The 19813-nt window shown below is 43.1% G+C and overlaps 1 protein-coding gene across 5 annotated transcripts in view; it reads left to right on the top strand.

Annotated features, from left to right (window-relative positions):
- The window catches only part of CBR4 (carbonyl reductase 4), an 87646-nt gene that overhangs the window by 44152 nt on the left and 23681 nt on the right, over nucleotides 1–19813 (top strand). For all 5 annotated transcript variants that reach the window (XM_029573474.1, XM_029573557.1, XM_029573226.1 and 2 more), the window contains exon 5: nucleotides 7922–8058. In XM_029573474.1, the coding sequence (XP_029429334.1) occupies nucleotides 7922–8058 (137 nt within the window). The remainder of the gene's footprint in view (nucleotides 1–7921; nucleotides 8059–19813) is intronic.

Raw genomic sequence — 19813 nt, 5'->3', positions numbered from 1 at the left:
ATATGTCTCCTTTGGAGACTTATTGAGTGATGTGGCCCCCTTGGACTTTGGCCCCAAAATTCTCCTTTGTGGATGGAGTTCACCCAAATGCAAAGCAAAATACAGTTTAGAGACAAAACTCAGTCGCACTCTAGCAGCACCCATTGGACCCTTCAAACAATGTGTGTGGCACTGGTGATGGGCATGCTGTATTCTCTAGTGATTCTATACTGCAGCCTTGAGTGTTTTGGGGAAGGGGAATCCTATACATGCATCCTTTAATACCTCTAGAAGCAAAACTTAGAGGGCCCAGTATTGTTTAGACTTCGCTAGCCAAATGGCAGGATCTAAAGATTCTGCTGCGACCGGTGACTGCTACTTAGCCAGCTAACTTTTTATCTGGCTGCAAATTTTTTAAAGGGGAGGGATTGGGGAGGAGTCAAGGGCGGGATTTCCATAACAGTGGGTTGGCTTCACAACACACAATATCGCACAGTTTTAATGCCGAAAATAACTACACCTTTTTCAGTTGCGTTAAGCTGTGCAATATCATGCGTTATGCCCATATCGCAATTTGCGATTTTTTTTTGCAAATTCCGTTTTGGGCATTTTTAGGCTAGGGAAGGGCCTGAGAGAGGGGAAGGGAGAGAGAGACTGATAGAGAGAGAGACAGCCTCTGGGGGTGGCACCATAGTAAGCAGTTATTTATGCTACTATAGGAGGCCCACAGTAACTCAAGGTGAGGTTTAGGTAGTAGTAAGGGTTAGGGTCTCACTCTCTCTCCCCACAGTGATGAAATGAGCACTTTGCAGGTAGCCAAATGCAATTATGTAGGTATTACCGCAAAGTGGAAGGTGAGGGGAGGGCGAAAGAAAGTTCCCTCCGAGGCCGCTACGATTTCGGAGCGGCCTCGGAGGGAACGGAGGCAGGCTGCGCGGCTCGGCGCACGCAGGCTGCCCAAAATCGACAGCCTTGCGCGCGCCGATCCAGGATTTTATAAGATACGCACGGCTATGCGCGTATCTTATAAAATCCAGTGTACGTTTGTTTGCGCCTGCTGCGCGAACAAAAGTACGTGATCGCGCTCTTTTTTTAAAATCTACCCCAAATAGCATTTTTACTATTATAAGGAGAGAGAGAGAGAGAAAAAAAGAGCGCGCCTAGCTATAAGGCCCTTATAGTAATTAGGTATTAATACCTCTACATGAGCCCACCTAGTTACTCGAGGTGAGGTTTAGGTATTAGTGTAGGGGTTAGGGGCCACTTTGACATTCAGAGTGAGACGTACGAATAGAACAGAACACGCTTGTCAAGATTTGATGTCCTTCGGAGTGAGGAAACTCACCCAAAGATGAGATTTGTACAATGTTCTCTCAACCTAGCTTGATGGACTCTCTACCTGGGTAACATCAAGCTAGGTTGAGAGAACATTGTACAAATCTCATCTTTGGGTGTTTTCTCACTCCGAAGGACATAAAATCTTCACAAGAGTGAACTGTTCTGTTCGTAGTCTCACTCTGAATGTCAAAGTAGCCCCTAAGCATTACACTCCTACCTAAACCTCACCCTCGAGTACCTAGGTGGGGCTCATATAGAGGTATTAATACCTAACTACTATGAGGGCTTTATAGCTAGGCACTCTCTCTCTCTCTCTCTTCCCCCCCCCCCCCCCTCTCTCTCTCTCAGTGGTTGTAGGTAGGAATTGCAATTGTGGTACTTATTGCAAAGTGCGAAAAAGTTATCGCACTCTGCAGTAATACCTATTCGAAGCGCTAAGATAGTGCACTTTGTGATAAATAAGCTATTACCATAAAACACACCCCTTTTCCTATCGCATGCGATATTTAGTGCAGTTTGACAATTGAAATAACAACTTAAGGGAGGGCACCCATGGACATTTATGTGTTAGCATGTATAGGGAATTAATTAGGTGCTCGTAAGTGTAAGTGTCGGGCACAAGCTGCACTAGCAAAACAAGGAGATCATGACCCAGAGACTGTTTTAAGGACAACAATGCTCTGGAATGTTATGGCTGGGATAGCTGACATTCGCACAGATGGCTCGAGGTATGCAGAGTCATTTCAGGATGTGACATCTACTGTGGATGAACGGAGAGAGATTGCAAGTGGTCCTATATTATATCTTGGTCTTCAGGAGCTCCTCGTAGGTAGTCTGCACTATTGGAGCAGGTGAACGATGTTAAATACATAAACTCAAAGTGCAAAAGGGTGAATTCTATGCCTAAGTCTGTGATTTTGCTCTGTCATAGACCCTTCCTAATGAGAGACAGCGAGGTACCATGCAGGGTTCCACTGAGAAACGGGTAGAGCACGAGACTGTGAAGGCTTCCTTGCATGTTTTGTGTGATGCTGTAGAGGATTTGACATATTGGAATAACAAACCTCCCTGCTTGGATTGTAGGGCGGGTGCTTCAAATTCTAAAAGGAGGATGTAATCAAAGGGAAAAAATGAAAGAATCATGTTTCTTGCTGTTAAAAATCTTGCTGCAACACTAAGGGCTGGATTTTAAAAGGGTTACACGCAAAAGGTACGCGCGTAACCCTTCTAAAACGGCCCTGCGCGTGCCGAGCCTATATTGTATAGGCTTCCGGCGCGCGCAAAGCCCCGGGACACGCGTAAGTCCCGGGGCTTTCTTGGGGTGGCGTGTCGGGGGGCGTGACGCGATCGGCGTGTCATCCGGGGGCGTGTCGGGTGTGGCACGGTCGGCGCGTCATCCGGGGGCGGTGCCGCGGGCGTGGTTACGGCCCGGGTGCGTGGCCGCAGCCTCCGGACCAGCCCCCGGACCGGAACATGGCCTGCGGCAGCCGGCCCGGCGTGCGCAAAGTTACGCCTGCTTCGAGCAGGCATAACTTGTGAAACAGAGGTAGGGGGGGTTTAGATAGGGAGGGGAAGGTGGGGGGAGCCTGATGCGCGAACAAAAGTACGCACGCACGGTCTTTTAAAATGTACCCCTAAGTGAGGAATTTGCCTAACTTGATTGTAAATTGACCCCATTATTAAGAAACTGTCCTTATCTGTCTAAGCTTCACACTTAACTGGCCAGAATGCCAGCCTGAAGGAGAAACTCCCTTGTATGATTGAAAAAAAATATTGCAGTCAATATGGGTACAACCTTTACATGCATACTGCTGGTTTGGGTTTTGTTTCTTAAGTTACCTGTGTAAATGGAACATGTGTTGGAATTTGTATAATTCATTCTTGGCTCCTAAGAACATTTGTGCATGTTGCACGGTTTAACTGCTGAATTCCCAGATTACAGATAGCCAGCAAAACTTAAAAGGAATATGTGAATTATTTAGTAGGTCATAGTTTAGAAACCAAAAGAACTGATGAGCACTCTTGCGAGCACTATTCTGACACATGGCCAATTAATTAACTTTTGTTCAGATTAGAGGGAAGAGTTCCCCCTTAAGAGAAGTAAGGAAAAAAGGTTTAATACACTGTCCTCTCTTGCCTTCTACTAACCTGAATGTGAAATGAAGATGACTTCATGCATGAATACGGTGTGTGTTTGGGTGTGTGTGGACATGTCCAAAAGAAGAGTGGGTTTGTGTAGAAAATGTATCTGAATGTGAATATAGTGTGTAACTTGTAATTTTAACTAACCTGTCATGTCAAACTTTCATTTTTTCCTGAAACTAAAAATGAGTCTCTCCTTTCACCCTTCTTCTCCTTACATGGAACTTGGACACGAAATGAATCAGGTCCTTATTTTGGAAAACTGAACAGATCTGTCTTAAAAATTCTTAGGGTTTTTTTTTTAACCTTATTTTTGGATACAAATAATCTTTGTTTCTAATTTTTGTTTTAAGGCTTCCTTTTGAGCGCTAATGTTTGATAAATGTTCACATTTTGTGGTTCTCTGTCATTATATATTGTGTTTGTGTGTCATTATATGTTGTGTATGTTTATGAGCTGTTTAGTTATCTTCTGAAGTTTAAAAAAAGGAATGAGAGTATGGCTACAGCAGGGTTTGAAAAACATTCTGAGTAAGGCATGAAATAGACACTGTGCTGAAGTTTTATGGGCAAAGCACACTAAAGATGATCTCCTGGGCTAAGATTTGCCAAAACATGATTAAGTCAGGTCGGAGAAGTCATTTTATTGGTCATAGGACATAGCAATGTTAATAGTTTATCTAAATTCACTCACAGTCCATGAAGAACTGATGCATTTTATTTGAATCCATTCCTTTTTTGTGCAAATGTAACTTTTCTAGCTAAGTGAAGTACTCACTTTGAAGAGGGTAAAGGACATGAGTAGAATTTGTTTATTTCATTTAATTTGCTTTCCTAGGTCTTTTTAGATTCCTTTGAGTCTGTGACAGAAACATTAACTTCAATATCAGTGAGCTTGCAATAGAGATCTATTTAACTTTGTCCTGATAATTTAACATGTTCTCAATAATGTTTATTTCTTGATTTTAATACCCACTTTATCTCTGAAACATCTGAAGTGTGGAAAATAAAATAAATGTAGCCATAGAATACTGTCTGGTAGGGAATCACATTGCTAAGTCCCTAGACCTTGCTTTATTGAGATTTTCTATATGTTTACATAAGAACATGTTGAAATACCATATTTTGTGGTTTAAGAAATGTTAATTGATTTTCATATCATATTTTTATGATCTGGTTCCTCTAGTATACATCATTCAATGGAAGAATCCAAGCTAGTTTTGATTGTTTTATTTGACATGTCATGAAAAAAGTACCTTTCCTAGTTTGTAGGCAGATGGACTCAGGACCAGTGGGCTTATGCTCCTCTGCCAGCAGATGGAGATGGAGCAAGCTGATGTCACAAGCCCTGCAGTGACCCCAGCGTGCCAGTATTCTCCGTCTCCAGCAGATGGTGGAAGGGCATCTCCCTTTGGGGATTGCTTCGAGCTTTTTGGAAGGGGAAATTTGAAATTCTGAATTTCAAGAAACAAAGCCCCACTCTCCTGCAGTGATACCTAAAGGTCCCACCCCCAGTTGAGAATTCCTGAGGTGATTTCCTTGGTCCCTCAGAGGTGTGCCTTGGTCTAGTGGTTTCCCAGCATGGACTTAGCTGCTAGTTCAGCTGAAAAGCAATGGGCGCAGGAGGTTAAGCACGGCAGTGAAGGCAGATGCCCTCTCCCCCCACAGCCAGAGACCGTCTCTGTACTTAGCTAGTAAGCACTGAGCTCAGGTAAGGTTTAAAAAAAAAACCTCATCCTGATGTGGCCCGGTTTTTTGAAGGCCTCCTTTGAGGTTACCGTTTCCCTTGTGGAGTCTTAACTTGGTGCTGGATTTTTTTGGCGGGCCCTACATACCGACTGCTGCGTAGCCTTTCCTTGTGGTTGTTGACCTTGAAGACTGTGTTTCTGGTGGCTATATGTTCAGTGCGTTGCTTTTCTGAGCTTCTGGCCTTGTCTTGTTGGGAGCCGTTCCTTCGGGTGACTCCGGGGGCATTACAGCTGCTGAGACCAAGGTAGTCTCATATTTTCATTTGAATCATGGGCAGTCTGAGGTGGGGCCAACAGGCTCTGCTCCTGCTGAGGTGCCAGTCTTTATAAACCTCTGTTTAGGCCTAAATTGACTGGGTGAAGGGTCTGGGTCAACTGGGGGGCATGCAGGCTGAAGAACCAGACTGGGCAAACTAGTGGACCAATGGGTAAAACTAGAAATGTCCTTCGAGCGTGTTTTAAAATCCGCTTCCCTACACGGATTAAAGCCAACAATTCCTAAAGAAGATATGAAAACTATGTTTGCTCGAGTAACCGCTTAAAATTAGGTGCACACTTAATTTAAATTAGTATTTAAAATCATATGTGCGTAAATATGTGCATGATTTAAAATTCCAACATATATTTGTTCTCGCCCCCATATGAGTGTGTATGGGTGCCCGCATGCTTGTTTTAAAGTTACAGGTAGATTTTAAAAGTGTTACTTGTGCAAAAATGGCCCCATATGTGCGTATGCGGGCTGTGGGTGAGCAGTGCAAATTTTAAGAAGCTGGGAGGTATGTGAGTACATACGTGTGCGCATGTCAAGAATAAGGAGGTGGAAAGAGGCAGGGAATGGGCATTTCAGGGTGGGGCGTAATCCCGAATTTTGAAAAGGCCGATCATGGCACATGTTGGCATATTACCTGTGTAACTTTATTGCTGGTCCTGATGAGGAGAAAGTCTGGAGATTTTGAGTTTTAAGTTTTTGAGCTCAAGTGTGGGGCTTACAGACATGGGGGAGGGGGAGGAAGGTATTGAGAGAGAAAGCAAGAGAGAGAGAGCCTCTGTAAGAGACACAATATGACACTATCTCTCAACACTATCTCTCAACTCAGGGTGGGTTTTGGGGGGGGGAGGTGTTACGTTGGTCTGCCTAGGGCACAAGGGTCTGTAGACCCTTGTAACACCGCCCCCCCCCCCAAAACCCACCCTGACAACAGATGCGAGTCTCCTTGGTTGGGGAGCTCACTGTCAGGATCTGACATCACAAAGGTGCTAAAGTGCAAAAGAGTCTCTCTGGAACTTCAATTGACTGGAAGCCAGGGCGGTCTGGTTGACATGTTTATAGTTCGGCAACAGGCTGCAGGGTCGATCGGTCCGAATAATGTCGGACAATGCAATGACTGGCTTACATCAATCGGCAGGGAGGTACCAAGAGCCAATAAATGTTGCAGGAAATAGATCAACTTATGGAATAGGTAGAAGTGCACCTAGAAGCCTCATGAGAGGCTTCTAGGAAAAGTAAAAAGTCATGGGATAGGTGGCGATGTCCTTTCATGGATTGCAAACTGGCTAAAAGACAGGAAACAGAGAGTAGGATTAAATGGACAATTTTCTCAGTGGAAGGGAGTGGACAGTGGAGTGCCTCAGGGATCTGTATTGGGACCCTTACTTTTCAATATATTTATAAATGATCTGGAAAGAAATACGACGAGTGAGATACTCAAATTTGCAGATGACACAAAATTGTTCAGAGTAGTTAAATCACAAGCAGATTGTGATAAATTTCAGGAAGACCTTGTGAGACTGGAAAATTGGGCATCCAAATGGCAGATGAAATTTAATGTGGATAAGTACAAGATGATGCGTATAGGGAAAAATAACCCATGCTATAGTTACACAATGTTAGGTTCCATATTAGGTGCTACCACCCAAGAAAGAGATTTAGGCGTCATAGTGGATAACACATTGAAATCGTCGGTTCAGTGTGCTGCGGCAGTCAAAAAAGCAAACAGAATGTTGGGAATTATTAGAAAGTGAATGGTGAATAAAACAGGAAATCCTGAACTCGGGGGCTGAGAGAAACCTATCCCCCCGGAGAGGCCACCCCTCCTCTGCTGGCACCCTCAATGGTGAACTGGCAACCTGGTATGTCAGGGGAAAGAGACACAAAGGAAGATATCAAAGGCTGACATTGCAGTTACACAGATTCAGGGGGGTGAATTTGGACCTTTCCCTTCCTTTTAGGCATCATTGAAAAGGTAATTCAATAGAGGAAACCAGAGTTGTGGCAGCAGCTTCAGCATCTCAGGTTACACAGCCACCTTGCTTCTGGTTATCTGTTTTTAATCAAGGTTTTTGCTACTCTGCCCACAATTGCTTTTGAAGAAAATACTGGCAGACAGATGTCACTGCAGGGGTATATATATACTGTAATGTCAGTTTGCTCTGTCTCCATCTGCTGGTAGAGGTGCATAACCCACTTATTCTGGATTCATCCTAAATAAACGGTAATTTTCAGGTAAGTAGTAATTTCTCATTACAGGTGAGCAACTTTATTTGCCTGCTTTCCTGGTTTGTCTTTGTCTTGTTTCTGGCTTCAAAATAGTTGAATTGACTACTTGAAAAATCTTTTTCCTTGTTAAATTAATGCAAACTTTTAAAGTTGTCCTGTATTTTGTAGATTGGAATGAAGACTAACAGCCTTAATACGTTGTTTTGCTTATTTTGTAGAGATGGACTGTTATTGCGAACCAAAACAGAGGATATGATATCCCAACTTAATATAAACCTCTTGGGGTCAATGTTGACATGTAAAGCTGGTATAAAGAGTATGATTCAGCATCAAGGGGGAGCTATTGTTAACATAGGTACGTTTTCTTGTCAAATGTAAGCACAATTAAGAATAAGTGAACTGTATTTCTAGATGTAGTTTTAATATCTGATCATATGACACAAAAAAAGCTAATTTATAAAAACTGTTGGACCTGTTCATTGGTGGCCCCGTGTCAACAGAAATCTCATGCTGTATAAGCAGGTTAAATTGCACAGACCTGGAACTGAGTACTTCAAATAACTTATTTTAGTTTACATAGTTTGTATGTGGACCAGTGCCCTAGAATATCAAGATTTATGTCTAGATTGTGTTCCCTGGATTTTTATCTTAAATTCAAACTGTCAAAAAAGTCTAAGTGAGGACAGTTTCTGAAATGAAATATGGAGTTCCTTGTAACAGTGATCGGGAAACTTTTGAACTCAAGTTTCATAAAATGATAGATAATTTAAAATTGGCAAAGCAATAACATTGCCATAGTCTGTTCTCAAGCTGTCCTCAAAATATTAAAATTTATCAATACACATATAAAATGTCTTATCCAAAGACCATAATTATCACTGATAGTCATATCCAGTCATAACAGGCATTACTATGGCCACATAGTCTGTAGGAATGGAATTGTTGATATCCTCAATACCGAAGATACCAACATAGCACTCAAATTTCTACCACGTAAAAATGAAAAACGAGGAGAGTCATGAAAAACACAACGTGGAGATAGAACCAACCACAGGTGCCTAATAATAGAACAAACTTTGCCCCATTCTTCCCAAAAAAAGATAAAACACATGTCAATCGATCAGATGGTTCAGGGAAAGAGGAAATAAACAGCAAATCCCAATATGCATTTTCAGTATTGCTTACATTGCTCTCCAATTGCATTTTTAGTTGTTTTGATTTCTACCAATGAAGGCATGGTTTCTATTACTTTTTTCAGGAAACCGACCGATCGTAATACTTTGCTTTTCTATGACAGTCACCATCCTCATGTTTTATTCAGTTCTTCTCTGAATTTATTCTTTTAAATTCTCTAGGCATTTTTTTTCCAAACTTGTTTATTAGTTTTTGAAACAATGAGTCACAATAGTCAGAAGTTGTAACACAATATGACACATTAACCACATCCACTATACAGAATGTAAAACCAAGAAGAAAGAAATTTGTTAAACTCAGAATTCTCTTTTCCTCCCCTCTTCCCTCCTTACACCTTCCTTTTCCCTCCTTATTTGCAATTCCCATTTCGTTTCCCATGAAGTATTTGTTATCTCTCAGAATATACCTCTTTTTTCAAAATGCCTAGTAAAAGACTAAAGGTACTAGAGTGAGAAAGTTACACCTTGGAATTCTCCCAATTTCATACACTTTTATGGTATCCTCCTGTTCTTCTCTGCAGAAGAAAGTAGTGGTTCAGTCTATTCTGGATCATCTTCAAAAGATAATAAAGTGGTTTCATTTCTGTCAATGAAGTGGGGACAAGGAAAGGTATTCCATAAAATTCATGATTCCCAAGAAGAGCATGCACATTTTGCCCTATTTTGGTTCTGAAGCAAGTCAATAAGGCACTCATGTGCCTTGTTTTCATATACCCTGAGGTCTGCCATGATGTCAGTAAGATAGGGGTTTTTCTAAATTATCTGGATCTTATGGAGGCGTACCTGCTTATTCCAGTCAGGGTGGATCATCAGATGTACCTTCGCTTTGTGATACTAGGAGATCATTACCAGTTCCATGCATTACCATTTGGCTTAGCTACAGTTCCGAGAGCTTTCTCAAAGATAATGATTGAGGTAGCAATGGCCAAGAAGGTATTTTGGGGGCATCCTTATCTGAATGAATGGCTCATCAGGGCAGGATGGTAGTGGAGAGTCACAGCTCCATGACTAGACTGTTAGCAGGATTTGGGCTGGGAAGTGAAATTTTCCAAAAGCTAATTAGAACCTACAGTATCTGGGAGCGCAATTCAACACCAAGGTAGGTCGGATAATCATGATAGCAAAATGGATCAAGAAGATGCAAATTCAAATGTGGACTCTGCAGGTATCGCAGTGGGCTATGAACCAAGAGACCAGGGTTCGAGTCCTGCTGTCGCTCCTTATGACCTTGGGCAAGTCACTTTACCCTCCATTGCCTCAGGTACAAACTTAGATTGTAAGCCCTGTGGGGATAGGGAAATACCTACAGTACCTGAATGTAATCCACTTTGAAGCGCTGAAAAAGTGCAAAAAGCGGAATATAAAAAATAAAAATAAAAAAATCTAAATAAGGTGGTGCAGCATCCCACAGCATGGGATTATGGCAGGTTCTAAGTTCCATTGCAGCTGCATTTGATCTGGTACCTTGTGCAGGACCACACATGTGACCCTTACAGAAGTTGCCTCTACCAAAGTAGTCTCAGGCTTCCTTGGTGAAGCTTTCATTTCCACTGGTGGTCAGGTTGAGCCTAAGCTGATAATTGGTTGTGAAGAATCTGGAGTTGGGGGTTCTCCTGGAATCTCCTTCATGGTTGACAGTAATGATCGATTCCAGTCTTCTTGGCTGGGAAACTCACTGTCAGGGTAGAGTTGTTCAGGTAACTTGGTTTTCTGTGGAGGTCTATCAATTGTTTGGAAATCAGAGCAATAAGGTTGGCCTTGTTGGAGTTTGTGCCAATACTGTAAGGGCAGGACATTCATATTCTATCAGTAATGCAACAGAGTGGCAAATGTGAATCACCAAAAGGGTAACGAGTCCTTAAATGGCCGAAGAAGTGAGTCTTTTGTCAAGTTGGGCAGAGAGACACCTTTGGGTGTTTTTGGAGGGATAAATAGGATGCAGAATGTGCAAGATTTTCTGAGCAGGCACACTCTCAATCCAGGAGAGTGGGAACGGTCTAAAGTGGCCATCATGCTTCATCCTGATTGTAAACAGATGGGAAAATGTGATCATGGATCGTATGATCACCAGGAAGAATGCCAAGGCAGAAAGATTTTTCAGTTGCTGTAGCAAAAAGGACTTGGAAGGCATAGATGCCTTAACACAATCATGCTAAGTTGGGGGCTTCTGTATGTTTTTCCTCCATGGCCGTTGATGGGTCAAGTTGTTTAGAAAATAGCCAGTCATAAGAACCTAGTTCTGGTGGCTCCAGAATGGCCTAGGTGCCTGTGGTGCAGATCTCACGAGACTAAAGACAGGGAAATCCCCTGAGCTTCCGTAGTGCAAAGATCTTTTGTCTCAGGGGCCAGTGATACTTAATGATCTGTTTCCATTCTGTAGTACAGTCTTGCTTTTGAGAAGGCTTGTTTGAGTAGAAAGGGCTATTTGGATATGGTGATGTCTATACTGTTGCAAGTCTGAAAGAAGTCCACTTTCTTAGCTTATTTATTTATGCAATTTTTATATACCGTTACCCAGGACACAAGGTTCTATCTTAATGGTTTACATAATATAACTAATATAAAAACAGTTTAGAAACAGAAATAAATACAATAAAATCATCAATAAAATACAGACTAAAAGCATTAATAAAGATAAGATAGGGTTCAGAAAAAAAAGACAGCTATAGTCTTATAAAACCTCTCAAGTATAGTATCTGTATGCTTATAAAAAACATCATGTTTTAAGATCTTTCTTAAATTTCTTCAAATTATCCTGCATTCTCAAATTTAGTGGTAAACTGTTCCATAGTTTCGGTCCTGCAACTGAAATGGCCCTCTCTCTGACTTCACTTAGATGTGCCGATCTAACAGTGGGTACTGATAGCAAGCCTTTATTAGATGATCTCAGGTCTCGTTGGGGCAAATGCAATTTAATAGTTGTATTCAGCCAATCTGTTTTGTCACCGTAAATGATCTTATGAATCATACAAAGAGTCTTGTGTTTTATTCGAAATGCCATGGGTAGCCAGTGCAATGATTTCAATACTGGCGTAATATGATCACTTTTCTTCGTATTTGTTAGTATCCTCGCCGCCACATTCTGGATTATTTGAAGGGGTCGTATAGTGGATTTAGGAAGTCCCAACATTGTTGAATTACAATAATCAAGCCCTGAAAACACTAACATCTGTAAAACATATCAAATTATATGGAGAAAGTATGGGTTATGTTAGATTGTGGAGAGAATTTCAAGTGTGGTATGCAGATAAGAGCATGCCTCCCTACAAGTTTTTGGTTCATTTAATATAATCAATTCAGCAATGTCTAGAGAAATGGTTGCTCTTGGTTCTCTTACAGTGCAGATGGCGGCCTTAGCCTGTTACAGGGACATATTCAGGGTTCCCTTCTTTCAGCCCATCTGGATATATTTTGTTTTCTAAAATTAGTTCAGCATATCTGGCCACTCTTAAGGGTCTAGTGCCCTCTTTGGGCTTGAATGTGGTCTAAAAATCCCTGATCTCTTTGCTTAGGTTAGAGACCTGGATCTTAAGTCAGTTTTCCTGCTAGCTATTTGTTCTGTGAGGCAATTTTCAGAATTGCAGGCTCTCTCTAGCTGGGAAATATTCCTAAAGATTTTGGATGAGGGAGTTTTGATCTGTATGGTAACATCCTTTCTCCCTTTCGCAGTTTCATCGCAATCAGGTGTTGGTTCTTCCCTCCTTCAAGAAGGAATCTTTTTCAAAGAATTAGAGGGAACATCTCTTGGATGTTTGTAGAGTCTTTCTGAGACATTTGAAAGCGATGAATTCCTTTAGGAAGTTGGATTATTTAATTGTCCTTTTCATTGTTGAACGGCATCCATCATTCATTGGATTAAAAAATTATTGGTTCAGCATACATTGCTGAATATATCTTACCCTAGAGGTCTGAGGGCAAATTCAACTAGAGCTGAAGCTTCATCATGGGTAGAGTTCTGCTTGGTGTCTCCTTGGGAGATTTGCAGGCGGCCACATGAGCTTCCTTACATTCCATTACAAAGTACCAATGCCTTGATGTGAGTGACATGGAAGATGTCACATTTGGAACAATTGTTTTAAGAGCAGGATTAGCAGTTTCCCACCCAGTTTAGGGATGGATTAGGTACATCCCATAATCCTGGGGGAATACTGCACTCTGCGGAGCACAGAATTTGTGCAGAATTCCCTGCCTGCTCAGAATTTCAAATTTTCTGTGAACAATTTGGAGCAGGCCCTGGTGTGCCGTGAGCAGACCCTATCACACTGCGGCAAGATGGAGTAGGCTTTGGCATGCCACAAGCGGAGCCCATCCCGCTCAAGGTGAATATGGAGCAGGCCCCGGCATGCCACATTGTGGCAAAGAGGGTTGCAGGTCCTAGCATGCCACAAGCGGAGCCCATCACGCTCACGGTGAAAATGGTGAAAGCCCCGCTCATGGCAAAGGTGGCATAGGCCCCAGTGAGATCAAGTCTGTTTGTAGAGGTTGTATGTGTGAGAAACTGTGAGGCTGTATGTATGGGATGTGTGTAAGACTGCGAGCCTTTGTGTAGGGGTGTGTGTATATGAGAGAGAACATAGGTGAGGTTGGGGTTGTGTGCCAGAGAGAGGGAATCTAGGTGAGGAAATTGAGAAGGATTGTGTTTATGTGTGAGAAATTGGGAGCTGGTGTGCATGAAAAAGAGATTATGTGTATGTGAGGTGCTTTTTTGTTTGTGAGAGAGGGAGCCTGTGTGAAGGGGATGTGTATGTGTGTGAGAAAGAAAGAGAAGGGGGGAGCCTGTGTGTAGGAGTGTGTATGTGTGAGAGAGGGAGCCAGTGTGCTGGGGTGTGTGTGAGAGAGAGATATAGGTAGCCTTTGTGAGGGTAAATGTATGAGAGAGAAAGGGAGCCTGGGTGTGTGTATGTGAAAGAGAGAGAGGGAGCTTGTGTGAGGGGATGTGTGTGTGAGTGAGAAAGAGGGAGCTTGTATGAGGGGATGTATGTGTGTGAGAGAGAGGCAGCCTGTATGAGGCGGTGTATATGTGCATGGAAGAGAAGGAGCCTGTGTGTATTAGAGATGAGCTTAGTTTTCCCGTGTCGGGTCAGATTTCAGTTTGGGCGCTTCGTTGAAAAATTGTTTTCCCGTGGATCGTTTTTTGGCGGCACGGATTGGGATAAACAAGTCGGAAAACAAATCGAAAAAAAAAACCCGAATAGGAAAAAAACCACCCCAACCCTTCAATTTTACTTTAGTACGAGAGGACAATACATCACCTGGAGAGCAGATCCGTGCTACAACCCCCCACCATCCCGATCCCTCCCCAAGACTTACTAAAAGTCCTGGTGGTCCAGTGGAGTCCCGCGAGCGATGTCTCCCCGTCAGGCCTACTACGAATCAAAATGGCGCCGGTGCCCTTTGCCCTTACGATGTGACAGGGGCTACCAGTCTCCCAGGACTACTGCCCAGGAGGGAAGGGTTAGGCTGGCCATCATAGTAGGTGATTCAATTATTAGGGTGGCTGGTAGACATGTGGACCGCTTGGTAACTTGCCTGCCTGGTGTGAAGGTGGCAGACCTCACGCGTCACCTAGATAGAATTATAGACAGTGCTGGGAAGGAGCCGGCTGTCATTGTACATGTGGGCACCAATGACATTGGAAAATACGGGAGAGAGGTTCTGGAAGTCAAATTTAGGATTTTAGGTAGAAAGCTGAAATCCAGAACCTCCAGGGTGGCATTCTCTGAAATGCTTCCTGTTCCACGTGCAGGTCTCCAGAGGCAGGAAGAGCTCCAGAGTGGATGAGACGATGGAGCATAGAAGAGGGATTTCAGTTTTGTAAGGAACTGGGGAAACTTTTGGGGAAGGGGGAGACTTTTCCGAAAGGATGGGCTCCACCTTAACCAGAGTGGAACCAAGCTGCTGGCACCTACTTTTAAAAAGGAAATAGAGCAGCTTTTAAACTAGAACAAGGGGGAAAGCCAACAGTCACTCAGCAGTGCATGGTTTGGAGGAATGTATCCTTGAAAGATACTAATGAAACAGGAGAGTTAGGGCATCCGAACAGAGAGGTTCCAATAAAAGAAAACATAGTCAATGTGCCTATATGTAAAAAATCACCTGAGCTAAAGATTTCCAAATTATCCCTAACAACTGAAAAGCAGGTTGTTAATACAAACAAAAAAATACACTTTGAAATGTCTGAATGCCAATGCTACAAGTCTAAGAAGTAACATGGGAGAGTTCGCGTATATAGCAGTAAATGATGAGATTGACATAATTGGCATCATAGAGACCTGGTGGAAGGAGGATAACCAATGGGACAGTGCTCTATCAGGGTACAATTTATATTGTAATGATAGGGAGCATTAACTTGGTGGGGGTGTGGTACTTTATGTCTGAGAGGGTATAAAGTCAAATAGGAAAAAGATCATACAAGAGACTAAATGCTCAGTAGAATCTATATGGGTAGAAATCCTATGTGTGTTGGATAAGTATATAGTGATATGAGTATACTACCGTCCACCTGGACAAAATGGTCAGACAGATGATGAAATGCTAAGAGAAATCAGGGAAGCTAACCAATTTGGCAGTGCAATAATAATGAGAGATTTCAATTACCCCAGTATTGAATGGGTAAATGTAACATCAGGACTTGCTAGAGACATAAAGTTACTGGATGTAATAAACGACAGTTTCATGGAGCAATTGGATCAGGAACCAACGAGAGAGGGAGTTATTTTAGATTTAATTCTTAGTGAAACACAGGATTTGGTAAATGAGCTATCTGTGGTGGGGCCACTTGGCAATAGTGATCATAACATTATCAAATTTAAAATAATTACTGGAAGGGAGACAATAAGTAAATCTACAGCTCTAACACTAAGGGCCGGATTTTAAAAGCCCTGCGCCGGCGCGCCTATTTTGCATAGGCTGCCGGCACGAGCATAGCCCCAGGACGCGGGTAAGTCCCGGGGCTTCGTAAAAGGGGCGGGGGGCGTGTCAGGGGCGTGTCAGGGGCAGTTTGGGCGGGTCCAGGGGCGTGGCGCCGGCCCGGGGGTATGGCTGAGGCCTCCAGACCAGCCCCCAGGTCGGGTGATGGCGCGCGCAGATTTACGCCTGCCAGAGGCAGGCGTAAATCTGCTGACAAAGGTAGGGGGGGTTTAGATAGGGCCGGGGGGGTGGGTTAGGTAGGGGAAGGTGAGGGGAAGCGGAAGGAAAGTTCCCTCCGAGGCCGCTCCGATTTTGGAGCGGCCTCGGAGGGAACAGGCAGCGTGCGCCGGGCTCAGCGCACGCAGGTTGCACAAATGTGCACCCCCTTGCGCGCGCCAACCCCGGATTTTATAAGATACGCGCGTACTTTTGTTCACGTGCGCACTGTTTTTGAAAATGTACCCCTACATTTTCAAAAGGGAAACTTTGATAAAATGAGGAAAATAAAAAAAAACAAAGATGCAGCGGCAAAGGTTAAAAGTGTTCAACAAGCATGGACATTGTTTAAAAATACAATCCTAGATGCGCAGTCCAGATGTATTCCACGTATTAAAAAAGGTGGAAGCAAGGCAAAATGATTAGCGGAATGGTTAAAAGGTGAGGTGAAAGGCTATTTTAGCCCAAAAAAATCCTTTAAAAATTGGTTGAAGGATCCATCTGAAGAAAATAGGATAAAACATAAGCATTGTCAAGTTAAGTGTAAAACATTGATAAGACAGGCAAAGAGAGAATTTGAAATGAAGATGGCAGTAGAGGAAAAACTCATAAGAAAAACTTTTAAAAATATATCCGAAGGAAAAAACCTGTGAAGGAGTTGGTTGGACCATTAGATGACAGAGGGGGTTAAAGGGTCTCTTAGGGAAGATAAGGCCATTGCAGAAAAACGAAATGATTTCTTTGCCTCTGAGTTTACTAATGAAGATGTTAGGGAAATACCAGTTCCGGAGATGGTTTTCAAGGGTGATGAGTCAGACAAACTAAACCAAATCACTGTGAACCTGGAAGATGTAGTAGGCCAGATTGACAAACTAAAGAGTAATAAATCACCTGGACCAGATGGTATGCATCCCAGGGTACTGAAGGAACTCAAACATGAAATTTCTGATATATTAGTTCAAATTTGTAACCTATCATTAAAATCATTCATTGTACCAGAAGACTGGAACATAAGAAATTGCCATGCTGGGTCCATCAAACCCAGCATGGAGGGTGGCCAATGTAACTCTGATATTTAAAAAGGGCTCCAGGGGTGATCCGGGAAACTATAGACCAGTGAGCCTGACTTCAGTGCTGGGAAAAATAGTGGAAACTATTCTAAAGATCAAAATCATAGCGCATATAGAAAGACATGGTTTAATTGAACACAGTCAACATGGAAGTCTTGTCTAACAAATCTGCCTCATTTTTTTGAAAGGGTTAATAAATATGTGGATAAAGGTGAACCAGTAGATGTAGTGTATTTGGATTTTTAGAAGGCGTTTGACAAAGTCCCTCATTAGAGGCTTCTAAGAAAACTAAAAAGTCATGGGATAGGAGGCGATATACTTTCTTGAATAACAAACTGGTTAAAAGACAGGAAACAGAGAGTAGATTAAATGGTCAATTTTCTCAGTGGAAAATGGTAAATGGTGGAGTGCCTCAGTGATCTGTACTTGGACCGATGCTTTTCAATATATTTATAAATGATCTGGAAAGGAATATGATGAGTGAGGTTATCAAATTTGCAGATTATACAAAATTATTCAGAGTAGTTAAATCACAAGCGGATTGTGATACATTACAGAGGACCTTGCGAGACTGGAAGATTGAGCATCCAAATGGCAGATGAAATTTAATGTGGACAAGTGCAAGGGGTTGCATATAGGGAAAAATAACCCTTGTTGTAGTTACACGATGTTAGGTTCCATATTAGAAGCTACCACCCAGGAAAAAGATCTAGGTATCATAGAAGATAATACTTTGAAATTGTCAGCTCAGTGTGCTGCAACAGTCAAAAAGCAAACAGAATGTTAGAAATTATTAGGAAGGGAATAGTTAATAAAATGGAAAATGTCATAATGCCTCTATATCACTCCATGGTGAGACCACACCTTGAATACTGTGTACAATTCTGGTTGCCGCATCTCAAAAAAGACATAGTTGTGATGGAGAAGGTACAGGGAAGGGCAACCAAGATGATAAAGGGGATGTAACAGCTCCCCTATGAGGAAAGGCTGAAGAGGTTAGGGCTGTTCAGCTTGGAGAAGAGATGGCTGAGGGGGGGATATGATAGAGGTCTTTAAAATCATGAGAGGTCTTGAACGAGTAGATGTAAATCGGTTATTTACACTTTCTGACAATAGAAGACCTAGGGGACACTCCATGAACATAGCAAGTAGCACATCTAAGACTAATCAGAGAAAATTGTTTTCACTTAACACACAATTGAGCTCTGGAATTTGTTGCCAGAGGATGTGGTTAGTGCAGTTAGTATAGCTGGGTTCAAAAAAGGTTTGGATAAGTTCTTGGAAGAGAAGTCCATTAACTGCTATTAATCAAGTTGACTTAGGGAGTGGTCTCTTCTATTACTGACATCAGTAGCATAGGATCTTCTTGGTGTTTGGGTACTTGCCAGGCTCTTGTGGCCTTGTTTGGCCTCTGTTGGAAACAGGATGCTGGGCTTGATGGACCCTGGTCTGACCCTTGGTCTGACCCAGGATGGCATGTTCTTATGCCTCTTTCATGGGCCACTACCCTGGCATCCATAGTGGCAAAGATCTAGAGGAAACAGCAGGCATCAGCGAGGCACATGTTGAGGTTGTTGGGCCACATGGCCTCAACCGTCCATGTCACTCCCTTAGCCCATTTACACATACACAGAGCCCAGTGGACCCTGAGGTTGCAGTGGCACCAGGCCACACAGAGCCTCCAGGCTTTCATCCAAGTCACCCCGTCTCTCCAGGACTCTTCTGGTGGTGGATACTCTCCAATCTGGAATGGGGGATCTCTTTCCAGAGTCCCCCTACACAAATTATCCTAACCACAGATACATCTACCCTGGGCTGGGGAGCTCATGTAGAGGGGCTTCACCCTCTGGACCTCTGGTCTGCTCAGGAAAGCTGTTGCCAGATCAACTTTTTGGAGCTCTGAGCGATGAGGTGTGCGCTATGGGCTTTCAGAGATCAGTTGTCCAACAAAATTGTTCTGATCCAAACAGACAACCAGATAGCGATGTGATATGTCAACAAGCATGGAGGTATGGGATCATACCTCCTGTATCAGGAAGCGGTCCGAATTTGGTCATGAGCCCTATCTCACAGGATGGGGCTCAAGGCAATGTATCTGGCAGGTATGGAGAACAAGGTGGCGGACAGACTGAGTGGTGCCTTCAGACCCCACGATTGGTCCCTAAATCAGGAGGCAGTGAATGTACAGGACAAACGGCAAACCAGCCTCAGACGCCCTTGCCTGTCATTGGGGCAAGGGTCTTCTGTATGTGTATCCTCCGATTCCCTTGTGCTGGCAAAGACTCTCTTGAAGCTTTGCGAGAACAGAGAGACTATGATCTTCATAGCCCCTCATTGGCTGAGACAGGTCTGGTTTCCACTCCTACAGTTGTCTATCCAGAAACCAATCAGTCTGGGGTCTTCCCCAGATCTCATCACGCAGGATTGAGGGAGGTTGCGACATTTCAACCTCCAGGCCCTGTCGCTAACAACCTGGATGTTGAGAGGTTAATTCTGCAACCACATGATCTTTCAGAGCATGTGTCTTGGGTCCTGGTGGCTTCTAGAAAGCTTCCATGAGGAAATCCTATGGCTGACAAAAGGCCCTCGATCCGTTCTCCTGCCCCACACAAAAACTGCTTGATTACCTTCTACTCCTTTCGGAGCGTGGATTAAAAAACAGATGTGTGCCTGAACAGAATACCAACATGGAGAAAGGAAAATATGTCCCAGAGTCCTCGGT

Source organism: Rhinatrema bivittatum, chromosome 1 (genome assembly GCF_901001135.1).
Source record: "Rhinatrema bivittatum chromosome 1, aRhiBiv1.1, whole genome shotgun sequence".
In the NCBI taxonomy this organism is placed as follows: domain Eukaryota; kingdom Metazoa; phylum Chordata; class Amphibia; order Gymnophiona; family Rhinatrematidae; genus Rhinatrema; species Rhinatrema bivittatum.
The sequence above is the reverse complement of the archived record's forward strand: the minus strand, read 5'-3'. Positions and strand labels throughout refer to the sequence as shown.